General features: G+C 41.1%; 1 protein-coding gene across 2 annotated transcripts in view; it reads right to left on the bottom strand.

Moving 5' to 3' along the window:
* Nucleotides 1-14830, bottom strand: part of NEMF (nuclear export mediator factor) — a 75976-nt gene that overhangs the window by 33695 nt on the left and 27451 nt on the right. For both annotated transcript variants that reach the window (XM_032135015.2, XM_032135016.2), the window contains exons 16-18: nucleotides 14110-14198; nucleotides 4546-4649; nucleotides 3780-3842 (exon numbers count right to left, since the gene is read on the bottom strand). In XM_032135015.2, the coding sequence (XP_031990906.1) occupies nucleotides 3780-3842; nucleotides 4546-4649; nucleotides 14110-14198 (256 nt within the window). The remainder of the gene's footprint in view (nucleotides 1-3779; nucleotides 3843-4545; nucleotides 4650-14109; nucleotides 14199-14830) is intronic.

Here is a 14830-nt window from a genome sequence, read left to right as displayed (position 1 = left end):
CCCAGACGATGGGTGGCCGGGCAGAGGCGCTCCTCACTTCCCAGACGATGGGTGGCCGGGCAGAGGCGCTCCTCACTTCCCAGACGGGGCAGCCGGGCAGAGGCGCTCCTCACTTCTTCCCAGACAGGGCGGCCGGGCAGAGGCGCTCCTCACTTCCCAGACGGGGCAGCCGGGCAGAGGCGCTCCTCACTTCCCAGACGATGGGTGGCCGGGCAGAGGCACTCCTCACCTCCCAGACGATGGGTGGCCGGGCAGAGGCGCTCCTCACCTCCCAGATGGGGAGGCCAGGCAGAGGGGCAGCCGAGCAGAGACGCTCCCCACCTCCCAGACGGGGCGGCAGCCGGGCAGGGGCTGCAATCCCAGCACCCTGGTAGGCCAAGGCAGGCGGCTGGGAGGCGGAGGCTGCCGCGAGCCAAGACCACGCCACCGCACTCCAGCCCGGGCAACACCGAGCACTGAGTGAGCGAGACTCTGTCTGCAGTCCCAGCACCTGGGGAGGCCGTCGCGGGCAGAGCACTCGGGGCTAGGAGCTGGAGATCAGCGTGGCCAACATAGCGAAACCGCGCCCGCAGCTAAAGCAGGCAGCGGTGGTGGCGCGGTCCGTCAGTCCCAGGCAGTAGGCGGTGCGCGGCAGCAGCGAGCCGAGTAGACTGCAGGCTGGTCCACAGAGGGGAAAGAAAAGAAAGAAAAGAAAGAAAAGAAAGAAAAGGAAGGAAGGGAGGGAGGGAGGGAGGGAAATACAACTGTTTTTGTTTATTGATCTCATATCCTGGACATTGCTGAACTTGTTTATTAGCTCTGATAATTACTGGTGGATTCTTTAGGTTTTTTAAATGTGTGAGATCATATCAACTGTAAACATATTTAGTTTTACTTTTGCCTAATTTGGATTTTTTTTTATTTCTTTTTATGCCTAATGACCTATATAGAACCACCAGTATAATGTTAAATAGAAATGGCAAGAATAGACATATTTGTCTTATTACTGATGGGAGGAGGAAGGTACCCAATCTTTCAGCATTAAGTATGATTGTTAGCTGTGGGTTTTTCATAAATGCTTGTTTACCAAGTTGAGGAATATCCCTTCTATTCCTAGTTTGCTGAGTGTTTTTATCACAAACAAATGTTGAATTTTGTCAAATGGTTTTTCTTCATAAGTTGAGATAATCCATGTGTGTTTTTTGTCCTGTATTAGTAGATTGTATTACATTAATTTCCATATACTGAACCAACCTTTCATTCCTGAGATAAATTACACCTTGTCATGGTATATAGTCATTTTAATATGCTGCTAGATTCGGTCTGCTAATATTTTGTCAAAGATTTTTGTCTATATTTATAACTGGTATTGGTCTGTAGTTTTCTTGTGTTATCTTTGGTTTTGTAATACTGGCCTTGTACAATGAGTTAGGAAGTGTTCCCATTGATCCTATTTTTTGGAAGAGTTTGTGAAGAACTGGCATTCGACCTTCTTTATAATTCACCAGTGAAGCCATCTGGCCTAGGGTTTTCTTTGATGAGTTTTTTTTTATATTTTTCTTTATTATTAATCCAATCTCTGTACTTACAGGTTTATTTCAATTCTCTATTTCTTCTTGAGTCAGTTTTAGTATTTATATCTTTCTAGGAATTTGTCCATTTCATCTAGGTTATACAATCTGTTGGTATTCCCTTATAATCCTTTCAATATCTGTAAAGTCCGTAGTAATGTTCCCTATTTCATTCCTGATTTTAGGGATTTGAGTCCTCTATTTTCTTGGTCAGTCTAGCCAAGGGTTTATCAATTTTGTTTATCTTTTCAAAGAACCAACTTGGGTTTTGTTCATTTTCTCTATTTTTTTTTCCTATTCTCTGTTTTATTCATTTCTACTCTAATATTTACTATTTTCTTCCTTCTCCTTGCTTTGGGTTGTTTTTCTAGTTCTTAAGGTGCAAAGTTAGGTTACTGATTTGAGATCTTTCCTCTTTTTAAATATAGACATTTACAGCTATAAATTACCCCCTAAGGGCTGCTCTTCTTGCATCTCACAAGTTTTGATACATTGTATTTTCATTTCATTCATCTCAAAGTGTTTTGTGGCATCTTTTGTGATTTCCTCTTTGTTTCATTCCTTATTTATAACTGTGATATTTGATTTCCACATACTTATGAATTTAAAACATTTTCTTCTACTCTGGGTTTCTAATTTCACCCCATTATAGTCAGAAAACTTACTTTGTCTAATTTCAATAGTTTTAAATGTATTGAGGCTTTTTTTTTTTTTTTGAGATGGGAGTCTCGCCCTGTCGCCCAGGCTGCAGTGCAATGGCGCCGTCTCAGCTCACTGCAACCTCTGCCTCCTGGGTTCAAGTGATTCTCCTGCCTCAGCCTCCCGAGTAGCTGGGACTACAGGCGTGTGCCACCACACCCAGCTAATTTTTTTTTTTTTGGAGACGGAGTCTGGCTCTGTCACCCAGGCTGGAGTGCAGTGGCGCGATCTCGGCTCACTGCAAGCTCCGCCTCCCGGGTTCACGCCATTCTCCTGCCTCAGCCTCTCCGAGTAGCTGGGACTACAGGCGCCCGCCATCACGCCCGGCTAATTTTTTGTATTTTTAGTAGAGACGGGGTTTCACCGTGGTCTCGATCTCCTGACCTCGTGATCCGCCCGCCTCGGCCTCCCAAAGTGCTGGGATTACAAGCGTGAGCCACCGCGCCCGGCCACACCCAGCTAATTTTTTGTATTTTTAGTAGAGACAGAGTTTCACCATGTTAGCCAGGTTGGTCTCGACCTCCTGACCTCATAATCTGCTTGCCTCAGCCTCCCAAAGTGCTGGGATTACAGGCGTGAGCCACCACATCCGGCCGAGGCTTGTTTTATAGACTATCCTATGGTCTACTCCAGAGAATATTTCATGTGCACTTAAGAATACGGGGTGAGCACCCCAAATCTGAAAATCCAAAATGCTCCAAAATCTAAAACTTTCTGAGTGCAGCAGGATGACTCAAAGAAAATGCCCACTGGAGTTTGCTAGAAATGTTTTGGAGTATTTTGAATCTCTGATTTTTGGATTTGGGATGTTCAACTGCTAAGTATAATGCAAATACTTCAAAATATAAAAACACTTCTGGTCCCAAGCATTTCAGATAGGATACTCAACCTGTATGGTGCTGCTGAGTATTCTAGAGATGTCTGTTAGATTTAGTTTATAGTGTTGTTCAAGTCTTCCATTTCTTTGCTGATTCTGTGTCCAGTTATTCTATCTATGACTGTAAGTTGGGTATTAAAGTCCTCAATTATTATTGTAGAACTATCTCTTTCTCCCTTCAATTCTGTCAGGTTTGCTTTATGCATTCTAGGGCTCTGTTATTAGCGGCACATATGTTTATAATTGTTACATCTTCTTGATAGATTGATCCTTTTATCATTACATCTTTTTCTATTACGTGTGTGTGTGTGTGTGTGTGTGTGTGTGTGTGTGTGTGTGTTTTAGAGACAAAGTCTCACTCTGTCACCCAAGCTGATCCTCCCACCTCAACTTTCTGTAGCTGGGACTACAGGTGCATGCCACTGCACCCAGCTTGTTAAAAAAATTTTTCTAGAGATGAGGTTTCACTTTCTTGCCCAGTCTGGTCTCAAACTCCTGGCCTCAAATAATCCTCACACTCCAGCCTCCCAAAGTGCTGGGATTACAGGCGTGGGCCACCACATCTGGCCCTCTATTAAATTTTTGTCTTACAGTCACACTAAAAATATTTTAAAGAAAGGAACAGGAATTCTGAATAGAAAGAAATATATTACCTGTTGGATTCTTAATTACACAGCTAGTAGCTCCATGAAGATCAGCATGTACATAAATGTCTCCTTAAATACAGACAAAAAATGACACTTTAAGTGCTAATTCTTTTTTTCCTTTTTTTTTTTTTTTCAGATGGAGTCTCGCTCTGTCACCCAGGCTGGAGTGCAGTGGTGCGATTTCAGCTCACTGCAACTTCTGCCCTGGAGGTTCAGGCAATTCTCCCACCTCAGCCTCCCAAGTAGCTGGGATTACAGGCGTGCACCACCACGTCCAGCTAATTTTTTTGGTATTTTTAGTGGAGACAGGGTTTCACCATGTTGGCCAGGCTGTTCTTGAACTCCTGACCTCAGGTGATCCACCTGCCTCAGCCTCCCAAAGTGGCTGAGATTACAGGCGTGAGCCACCACACCCGGCCAAGTCCTACTTCTAAGTGTGAAAAATGATTGCAAACTTTAACACCGCAACAGTAAGCTTTTAAAAATTTGACCTACAATAACTTCGAAGACTGAAAGTTACTCTGTTAATGTAATAGAGTACTGAAAGTCCAACACTGCAGATTAGCTCAGCAATACCATTTTAGGAATATTCACTTAAGAACTAAAAGCATCAAAACAGATATTGAACAAACCATGAAGCATCATGCACCAAATCTTTCTACTAGTTAAATCTATCAAACAAAAGAGTATAACAAGAAAATCAATGCCTAATATTGAGATAACTGATCCAATCATTTAAGAGAAAATTTTTCTGAATTTTAATCTTACCTACCTGGTGTCAAGTATCTTTTCACAATTATTTCATTCTGTTGCTGATCTCGTCCACCTATAATTAGATAGTTCTCTGAGCTAATGAACCATAGAAATTTCTCAAACCTATCAAAATGAAAGAAAAAAGTTAACTTTTCTTTATAGCTGCCTGAATTCATACCCTTTTTGCAAACAAAACAAAAAAGGAAGGTATCCTGCCTGTGTAGTTTAAGACGAGTTGATGGTTTAATTTGTTTTAAGGCATCAAGCTGAATTTTACTAAAAACCTATAATACAAATTGCCCTAGGATATTCTTAAGACAGTCTTAGAAAAAAGAAATTAAATTCTATGTTTAAAAAAGTCATCTCCTTACTCCATATAGCCTTCTTAAACTGAACTTCTAACAACAAATTTCATAAAGCAAAAGTATAAAATGTCATATGGTCCTTAGGTTTAGCTTTCTTTTAGTGAGGCACTGAATAGGCTTTAGATCACTAATAAGAAAGAAATGTTTTCCCACTCTGCTCTCAATAAATGAATGTAATTAATCTTTATATATGATATTCTTTACATTTTTTTAAACACAAAAGACCAAAAATTGTCTTTAGGAGGGTAAAATTATAACTTTTCTCAAAAGACAAAATAACTTGGGTTTTCATGTTAATACCTGCAAGATATAGAGTATATTATCTGTATGACATTTAGAAAATGACATGCAAGACAGATGAACATAAATACTTGCTACATTATATATGACTACAGAGATTATCTTCTGTATGATTTAATCCACAATTTTTAAAACTTTTGGTTAAAAATGGTAGACTAAGCACAGATACTTAACTTAAACTCCCTAATATAATAGTGAAAGGACTTTACTATTTTCTAATCTGATTTTTTGATTGGGTAACACATACTCATGGTTGAATAAAATTTTTTACTTTTATAAAAAAGGTCAGCTGGATACAGTGGCTCACGCCTGTAATCCCAGCATTTCAGGAGGCCGAGGTAGGTGGATCACGAGCTCAGGAGATCGAGACCATCTCGGTTAACATGGTGAAACCCTGTCTCTACTGAAAATATGAAAAATTAGCTGGGTGTGGTGGCGGGCGCCTGTAGTCTCAGCTACTCGGGAGGCTGAGGCAGAAGAATGGCATGAACCCAGGAGGCAGAGCTTGCAGTGAGCTGAGATCACGCCCCTGCACTCCAGCCTAGGCAACAGAGCGAGACTCCATCTAAAAAATAAATAAATAAAAAATATAAAAATATAAAAAAGATAGTGAGAGATCCTGCATCCCTTCAGTTCCTGTCACTACACCAAAGAGGGAGCCATTGTGACTGGCTTCCTGAGTATCTGTCTCAAGATTCTTTATATATAGAAAGGCTAAAATATTTATCCTAATCTCTCTTTTGTTGCGGGAAGTCAGGGACCCTGAACGGAGGGACCAGCTGGAGCTGTGGCAGAGGAACATAAATTGTGAAGATTTCATGGACATTTACCAGTTCCCAAACAATACTTTCATAATTTCTTACGCCTGTCTTATTTTAATCTCTTAATCCTGTTATCTTCGTAAGCTGAGGACGTATGTCACCTCAGGACCACTGTGATAATTGTGTTAACTGTACAAATTGATTGTAAAATGTGTGTTTGAACAATATGAAATCAGTGCACCTTGAAAAAGAACAGAATAACAAGAGATTTTCAGGGAACAAGGGAAGACAACCATAAGGTCTGACTGCCTGCAGGGTTGGACAAAATAGAGCCATATATTTCTTCTTGCAGAAAGCCTATAAACGGACATGCAAGTAGGGAAGATATCACTAAATTCTTTTCCTAGCAAGGAATATTAATAATTAATACCCTGGGGAAGGAATGCATTCCGGGGGGGAAGTCTATACAAACGGCCGCTCTGGGAGTGTCTGTCTTACGTGGTTGAGATAAGGACTGAAATACACCCTGGTCTCCTGCAGTACCCTCAGGCTTATTAGGGTGGGGAAAAAACTCCACCCTGGTAAATTTGCTGTCAGGGTTCTCTGCTCTCTAACCCTGTTTTCTGTTGTTTAAGATGTTTATCAAGACAACACGTGCACCTGTGCACCACTGAACATAGACCCTTATCAGTAATTCTGCTTTTGCCCTTTGCCTTGTGATCTTTGCTTTTGCCCTTTGCCTTGTGATCTTTGTTGGACCCTTACCAAGAGTTTCTGATTTAGCCCTTGTCCTGTTTCCTCAGAAGCATGTGATCTTTGTTCTCCTTTTTGGCCTTTGAAGCATGTGACCTTTGTGACCTACTCCCCGTTCTTGCACCCCCTCCCCTTTTGAAATCCTTAATAAAACTTGCTGGCTTTAAGGCTCAGGTGGGCATCATGATCCTACCGATATGTGATGTCACCCCCCGCAGCCCAGCTGTAAAATTCCTCTCTTTGTACTCTTTCTCTTTATTTCTCAGCCGGCTGACACTTATGGAAAATAGAAAGAACCTATGTTGAAATATTGGGGGTGGGTTTCCCTGATACATTTTTAGACATAGCACAAACTGTTCTGCATATTGCTTTTTTCACCTAAAAGTACATTTTCTTCATTGCTGAATGGATGCACTACACTTACTTAACCATTCCCCTATTGATAGTAAAGAGGTTTGTAAAAAGACAAAGACATAGGGACAAAAAGAGAGAAAAGTCAAAGATGTATTTTGTAATCATCCTAGTAAAGGAATGTATAGCCAACAAGTCAATAAAAAGTAGTCAATCAAAAGAAGGCAATAATGAAGACAAAAGAGGACACAGAACAAATGGGACAAGCAAAAAGCAAATAGTAAGATGGGTAGATTTAAACCCAAATATATCAGAGATTACGTTAAATATAAATGCATTAAATGCCCAGGTAAAAGGCAAAGACTGTCAGACTGGAAAACAATGACAATGATACATATGATGCTCCTTTAAAATATAAGGATGGAAAGGTTGAAATATAATGATGAAAAAAGATAGGCCAGGCGTGGTGGCTTATGCCTGTAATCCCAGCACTTTGGGAAGCCAAGGCAGGCAGATCACTTGAGGTGAGGAGTTTGAGACCAGCCTGGCCAACATGATGAAGCCTCATCTCTACTAAAAATAGAAAAATTAGCCAGGCATGGTGGCGGCCGCCTGTAATCCCAGCTACTCAGATGGCTGAGGCAGAATTGCTTGAACCCAGGAGGCAGAAGTTGCAGTGAGCCAAGATTGCACCACTGCACTTCAGCCTGGGTGACAGAGCAAGACTGTGTCTCAAAAAACAAAGAACAAACAAACAAAAAAGATAGACCATGTAAACACTAACCAAAAGAAAGCTGATCTAGTTACACCTGACAAGGAAAAAATAGTTACAAGTTAGAAGGACATTTCATTAAAGTTGACAAAAGACTCAATTCATTAGGAAGACATAACAGTTATATAGTTTTATCACCTAATTACATTGTCTCATATATAAAAAGCAAAAACTGGCAGAAGTAAAAGGAGAAATTCGCAGAAGAATATTATAAACTTTCTGCCAATATATTTTAAACTTTAGACAAAGTCTTTAAAAAAACACTGCTTACCAAAACTAGGAAATTTGAATAGTCCTTACATTTACTAAATAATTTGAATCTGCAATGAAAAGCTTTCCCAAAGAAAACTCCAGGACTACTCAGCTTCACAGGTGAATTTCATCAGCTATTTAAGAACAACTGAAAAAGGAACACTTTCCAACTTATTTTATGAGGCAATATGACCTTGATACCAATACCCAACAAGAACATTACAAGAAATGAAAATTACAGGATAATCCTATTCATCAACAGAGATGTCAAACAAAACAGAGGGAGAAGAGACAAATACAACCAAATTTTGAAAGCTGGAAAACAAATGGACAAGTGATCAGACTTAAGAAGCTGAATCCTAAGCTGATGGTGAAAAAAGCAACAACTAAATAGCAATGTAAAACTCATAAAAGGCTAAACAAAGGACAGCACAAACACTTAAGGAAATGAGTTTAAGATGGGAATGAAAACAGGAGGACTGGCTGAGAGTCTGTTCAAGAAGCAGTTAGTTCCATATATGTTCTTTCCAGCTAATTCCTGTTCCATTTCCTAACAGAAGGCCAGAGGTTAATTTCTCTAGAAAGGGTATAAAGAAGATCTCTGGACAAGGGTAAATGTGGCACAGCTATATAATCAGGAGTAATATATGTAAAACACAGCAAATAAGTAAATGAATTACTGGATCCTAAGACTCTCAACCTATTATTTCCACTGGGCTCTCCAAATGCTACAGCAGCGAGGTCTTCACCTTAAAAGCAGGAGAAAAAAAGAATCTTCTCCGGGAAATGAGACTATCTCAAGGGGAAAAGGGCTAAAGACAATGAAGATTCTACACAAAATGGCCAACACAGATCATTTCACAAGCCCAACCACCCAGGGAACCTCCAATCGGCATTTTAATACCCTACCACAAAATGTAAAACGTTGAATAGACAATCAAGGAGCACCAGACACTAATATGAAAGATGGAGACAAAAGCAACATTTTTAAAAAAGTGCCTGTAGTCCCAGCTACTTAGCAGCCTGTGCGACAGAGCGAAACTCTGTCTCCAAAAGAAAAAAAGAAAAGGAGGGTGAGGTAGGGCAGATGTGGGTATGTCAAAAACTAACAAGTTACGGTAACATGATTAACTCTAGACATCCAATATATGGCATGAGGAATACAGTTAACAATACTGTATTATATATTGGAAATTTGCTGAGAGTAGATTAAGTGCTCTTACCAGACACACAAAAAACAGAGTAACTACATGAGATGATGGATATGTTAATGTGCTTGACTGTTTCATTTCATTATGCATATGCATATAATAAAAACATATTATAGACCTTAAATATATATATGTTTATTTTTTTGAGATGGAGTCTCGCTCTGTTGCCCAGGCTGGAGTGCAGTGGCACGGTCTTGGCTCACTGCAACGTCTGCCTCCTAGGCTCAAGTGATCCTCCCACCTCAGCCTCTCAAGTAGCTGGGACTACAGGTGTGCACAACCACACCTAGCTAATTTTTGTATTTTTGTAGAGACGGGGTTTCGCCATGTTGCCCAGGCTGGTCTCGAACTCCTTACCTCAGGTTATCTGCCCGCCTATGGCCTCCCAAAGTGCTGGGATTACGGGCGTGAGCCACTGCACCCAGGCTATCCCTGTCTTTATAGAAACATCTTGAAAAGGAGAGAGTTCTGAAGGTTGATGTCCCTGAGGTAGAGCAATTGCATGTACCCAAAATCTGTGTGTTTTCGTTTGTGAGCATCTGGTCCAATGCCCTCCCTTTACTTGCTCCGAGGGTGTAGGATGTTGTGATACCCATTAGCTAATTACCTTTGGGAAATGATTTCAGAGGATTAGAGTGCCACTTCAGCCACCCATTTGGTTTTTTTTTGTTTTTTTTTCTGAGACAGAGTCTCGCTCTGTTGCCCAGACTGGAGTGCAGTGGCGCCATCTCGGCTCACTGTAACCTCCACCTCCCAGGTTCAAGCGATTCTTCTGCCTCAGCCACCCGAGTAGCTTGGTCTACAGGCATAGGCCACCACACCTGGCTGATTTTTGTATTTTTAGTAAGAACGGGGGTTCACCTTATTGGCCAGGCTAGTCTCGAACTCCTGATCTCATCATCTGCCTGCCTCGGCCTCCCAAAGTGCTGGGATTACAGGCATGAGCTACTGTGGCTGGCCCCCATTTCCTTTTGTTTGACAGCAGGCAAGTGTCTGTGTGTTTGTTGAAATGACACATTTGATCCTTTTTATGGCTCAAAGAAAAGTTAATGAATACCTTTTGAGTTTGGTGCCATGACAGAGTCATTCCTCAAACCTGTCAGCACTTATGCGTTGTCCTCTGGTCACTGCATGACTTTGCTTAAGTTCCTTACCCTCTCTGTTTCAGATTCTGAAAGTATTGTATCAAGAGCTAATAATGGGCTGGGTGCAGTGGCTCATGCCTATAATCTCTGCACTTTAGAAGGCAGAGGAGGGTGGATCACTTGAGGTCAGGAGTTCGAGACTAGCCTGGCCAATATGGTGAAATCCATCTCTACTGAAAGTACAAAAGTTAGCCGGGCATGGTGGTGCACACCTGTAGTCCCAGCTACTTGGGAGGCTGAGGCAGGAGAATCCCTTGAGCCTGGGAGGTGAAGGTTGCAGTGAGCCAAGATCGCGCCACTGCACTCCAGCGTGGGCAACAGAGCTAGGACTCTGTCTCAAAGAAAAAAAAAAGTAATAATGGTAGGGCCAGGCACGGTGGCTTTTATCTGTAATCCCAGCACTTTGGGAGGCTGAAGTGGGAGGATCGCTTGAGCCCAGGAGTTCGAGATCAGCCTGGGCAACACCGAAAGATCCCGTCTCTACTTAAAAAAAAAAAAAAAAAAAGGTAATGGTGGCCCCTTTCCTCTCATTTACACACTGCAGGGATGAAAAGGATGACAATGTCTATGTGTGTGATAGATTGTGGAAAGACTACCGCCATGTTAAGTGAAGAAAGGGAGTATGTCTGCTGAACAGATTAACTTCTGGTCTCCAATCAGTATGTGTGGTGGGGTAGGGGGACTGCATGACTATAACTTTTTGTTTTTGAGAGGTCTAGCATTATCAGAGTCCCCTTAGAGATTTTTATATTTTTTATTTTTTTTTTTGAGACAGAGTCTTGCTCTGTCACCCAGGCTGGAGTGCAGTGGTACGATCTCAGCTTACTGAAACCTCTGCCTCCCAAGTTCAAGTGATTCTCGTGTCTCAGCCTCCCTAGTAGCTGGGATTACAGGCACCTGCCACCACACTCGGCTAATTTTTTTTGTATTTTTAGTAGAGATGGGTTTTCACCATGTTGGCCAGGTTGGTCTCAAACTCCTAACCCCCAGTGATCCACCTGTCTTGGTCTCCCAAAGTGCTAACCTTACATGGGTGAGCACCACCATGCCCAGCCTAAATATATATAATTAAATAAAATTAAAAAAGAAACAACTTGGAGAAGACAGCGACTTGCAAAAAAAGAATACTAAAAAAATTTAATACATCAAAACTATTCTCAGAGAGCTAAAAGAAACTAAAGCAGAAACTTATTTATTTTTTTAAAAAGGTATATCCCGAGAACCAAAAAAAAGTCCTCTCTTTTTTTGCCAGGAACACTATGTTAAGAAGACAGTTCTTAAAATTAAAAACATGATAGGAAGTAATAAAAAATTCATTTGGTGGAAGATAAAGCTGAGTAAACTCCCAGGATGTAGAGCAAAACGACAGACTTGAAAATAGAAAATACAACAAATGGAGGACTGGTCTTAAAAACAAGATTTCCAGAAGGAAAAGAAAAAAGAAAGCAGAGGTCAGGCAGTTTTTCAAGAACTATTTCCAGAAAATGTCTCAGAACTGAAAGTTTCTGAATTAAAACAGCCCACAAACTATCCAACGTAATGGATTAAAACATCATCACCAACCCCAATTGTAAAATTGGAAAAATTTGGAGAAAAAATTGGGAGGGGAGAAAAATCTACAAGCTTGTAGAAAGGCAAAAACAAGTTTCATATAAAATATCAACTATCAGCCAGGTGTGGTGGCTCAAGCCTGTAATCCCAGCATTTTGGGAGGCTGAGGCGGGCGATCACTTGAGGCCAGGAGTTAGAGACCAGCCTGGGCAACCTGGCAGAAACCCTTCTCTACTCAACATACAAAAATTAGTTGGGCGTGGTGGCAGGCACCTGTAATCCCAGCTACTCAGGAGGCTGAGACAGGAGAATCACTTGAACCCAGGAAGCGGAGGTTGCAGTGAGCCAAGATCACGCCACTGCACTCCAGCCTGGGCAACAAAGTGAGACTCTGTCTCAAAAAAACAACATAAAAAATAAAATATCAACTATCAAAATAATACCAGATTTCTCAAGTTACTGTAATGAAGCAATACCTTTAAAAGTCTGAGGCCGAGTGTGGTGGCTCACACCTGTAATCCCAACACTCTGGGAGGCCGAGGCGGGTGGATCACGAGGTCAGGAGTTTGAGACCAGGGTGGCCAGTAAGGTGAAACCCCATCTCTACTAAAAATACAAAAATTAGCCAGGCATGGTGGTGGGTGCCTGTAATCCCAGCTACTCGGGAGGCTGAGGCATGAGAATCACTTGAAACCGGAAGGCAGAGGTTGCAGTGAGCCAAGACTGTGCCACTGTACTCCAGCCTGGGCAATAAAAGTGAAACTCCATCCCCCAAAAAAAAAAAAAAAAAAAAAAAAAAAAGTCTGAGGAAAACATATTTTCATGGTAGAATTCTATACTCAATTTTTTTTTTTTTAAGAGACGGGGTTTGGCATGTTGCACAGGCTAGTCTCGAACTCCAGAGGTCAAGAGGTCCACCCACCTCACCCTCCCAGAGTGCTGAGATTACAGGAATGGGCCACCATGGCCAGCCCTCTCAAACTATAAGAATAAAATGTTTTATAAATTGGAGACCTCAAAAACTCTGCTTTCTATACACCCTTTCTTGTGAAGCTTCTGGAAAACACACTCTTTCAACCAAGAAAGAAGTATGAGATCCAGAAAAGAGTTTCCAAAACAGAGAAGGGTAAAGATAACTTCCAAGATAACAATAAAAGGAAATTGTATGATGCTTAGAGAGAACCAGTATAAAATTAAGTAAGTCAAAAAGCTCCAGGAGAGACTTCTGACCTCTGCAAGATGATACTGATTGAATTCCAATGTGTCTGAACACACTTGGAAGATAATATTTAGATAAATTAGTGATAAGAACAAAAATAAAAAGCAAATGAAATGACAATTAATAACTCCAGGGAAGATTTTTAAAACTGCGCAAGGAAGGAAAAAGAAAACAGAATTCTATGTGGGTCAACTATGACATATAAATTATATGACTATAATTTAAATATTTATAATGATGCCAATGCTATTAATCTCGACAAAATCATGCTGTAACTGTGTGTGTATGTAATGGAACACAAGTGGAAAGAGGGAAATCCTCATCTTTCCCAGTGGGAAGTTAGTAAGAATGTAAAACAGAAAAATTAAGAAGTAGCAATATAAGCATATTACTAAGATAAATAAAGGCAAATATCAAAAGAATCAACTAAAAGAGCTAAAAGTAGTTTCCTTCGGAGAGCAGGCAATAGGAGTAAAGGCAAGGAACTGGAGAACTAGCTGAGTGCAGAAGCGTATCCCTGTAATCCAGCACTGAGGCTGAGGCAGGAGGATCTCTTGAGCCTAGAAGTTTGAGATCAGCCTGGGCAACAAAGTGAGACCCTGCCTCTACAAAAAATTAAAAAATTAGCTGGGTACAGTGGCATGTGCCTGTAGTCTCAGCTACTTGGGAGGCTGAGGTGGGAGAACTGCTAGAGCCCAGGAGGTCAAGGCTACAGTGAGCCATGTTCACGCCACTGTATTCCACCCTGGCTGACAGAGACCCTGTCTCAAACAAACCAACAAAAAATTGCAGAGCTACTGGTTTTGTAACAAGCTTTGTAGAACTGTTTGACTTTTCTAAACAATGTGCATGGATAATTTTAATAAAAACAAAAACTATATTTGAAAGAGACAGAACACTTACCAATATACTTTTCTTGCTTTTTGAATAGAGGTAACAGTCTGAACTTCTTTTAATGTTTGCTTTGTTTTCTTTTCTGCTGATTTGAATGCCTGTTTATAGAAAAGAGTTTTAAAAACAATTTGTTAAGAATTTATTTTTTTTATTTTATTTTACTTTTTTCCCGGAAGACATGCCAGTTTTATTATTAATTTTTTTTGCACACAAAACAATAAACATTTTCTAAAAATACATACAAACAAAAAGATGCATATCAAACATATTAGGAAGGTTGCACATGGGAAGATGGGGAATAGAAATGGGGGGTAGGAATTAAAGAAAATAAATGAGAGAGGGACTTTGTACGGATCAATGATAATAACTCAATCCTCTATTTGACAAAGAAGAAGGAGAAGGAAGAGGAAGAAAAAGAAAGTGGGATAAAGGATCAGAAAGGGAGGAAAATAGAAAAAATTAGAGTATGACTCCAGGGTAGACCTGTTTTGTTGTTGCTGGGTTGGTTGGTTGGTTTGTCTGTTATATTTTTCATATGTTTCGCCATGTTGACCAGGCTGGTCTCGAACTCCTAGGATCAACCCTCCTCGGCCTCCTAGAGTACTGGGACTACAGGCGTGAGCCACAACGTCCAGCCCCCACATTGCGTCTGGCCTCCGTGGTAGACCTCCTAGATGGGGTGGCCGGGCAGAGGCGCTCCCCACTTCCCAGACGGGGCGGCTCCTCTCCA

This window comes from Hylobates moloch, unplaced genomic scaffold, assembly GCF_009828535.3.
Source record: "Hylobates moloch isolate HMO894 unplaced genomic scaffold, HMol_V3 SCAFFOLD_16, whole genome shotgun sequence".
NCBI classification, from domain to species: domain Eukaryota; kingdom Metazoa; phylum Chordata; class Mammalia; order Primates; family Hylobatidae; genus Hylobates; species Hylobates moloch.
This window is presented reverse-complemented; position numbering and strand designations above follow the sequence as displayed.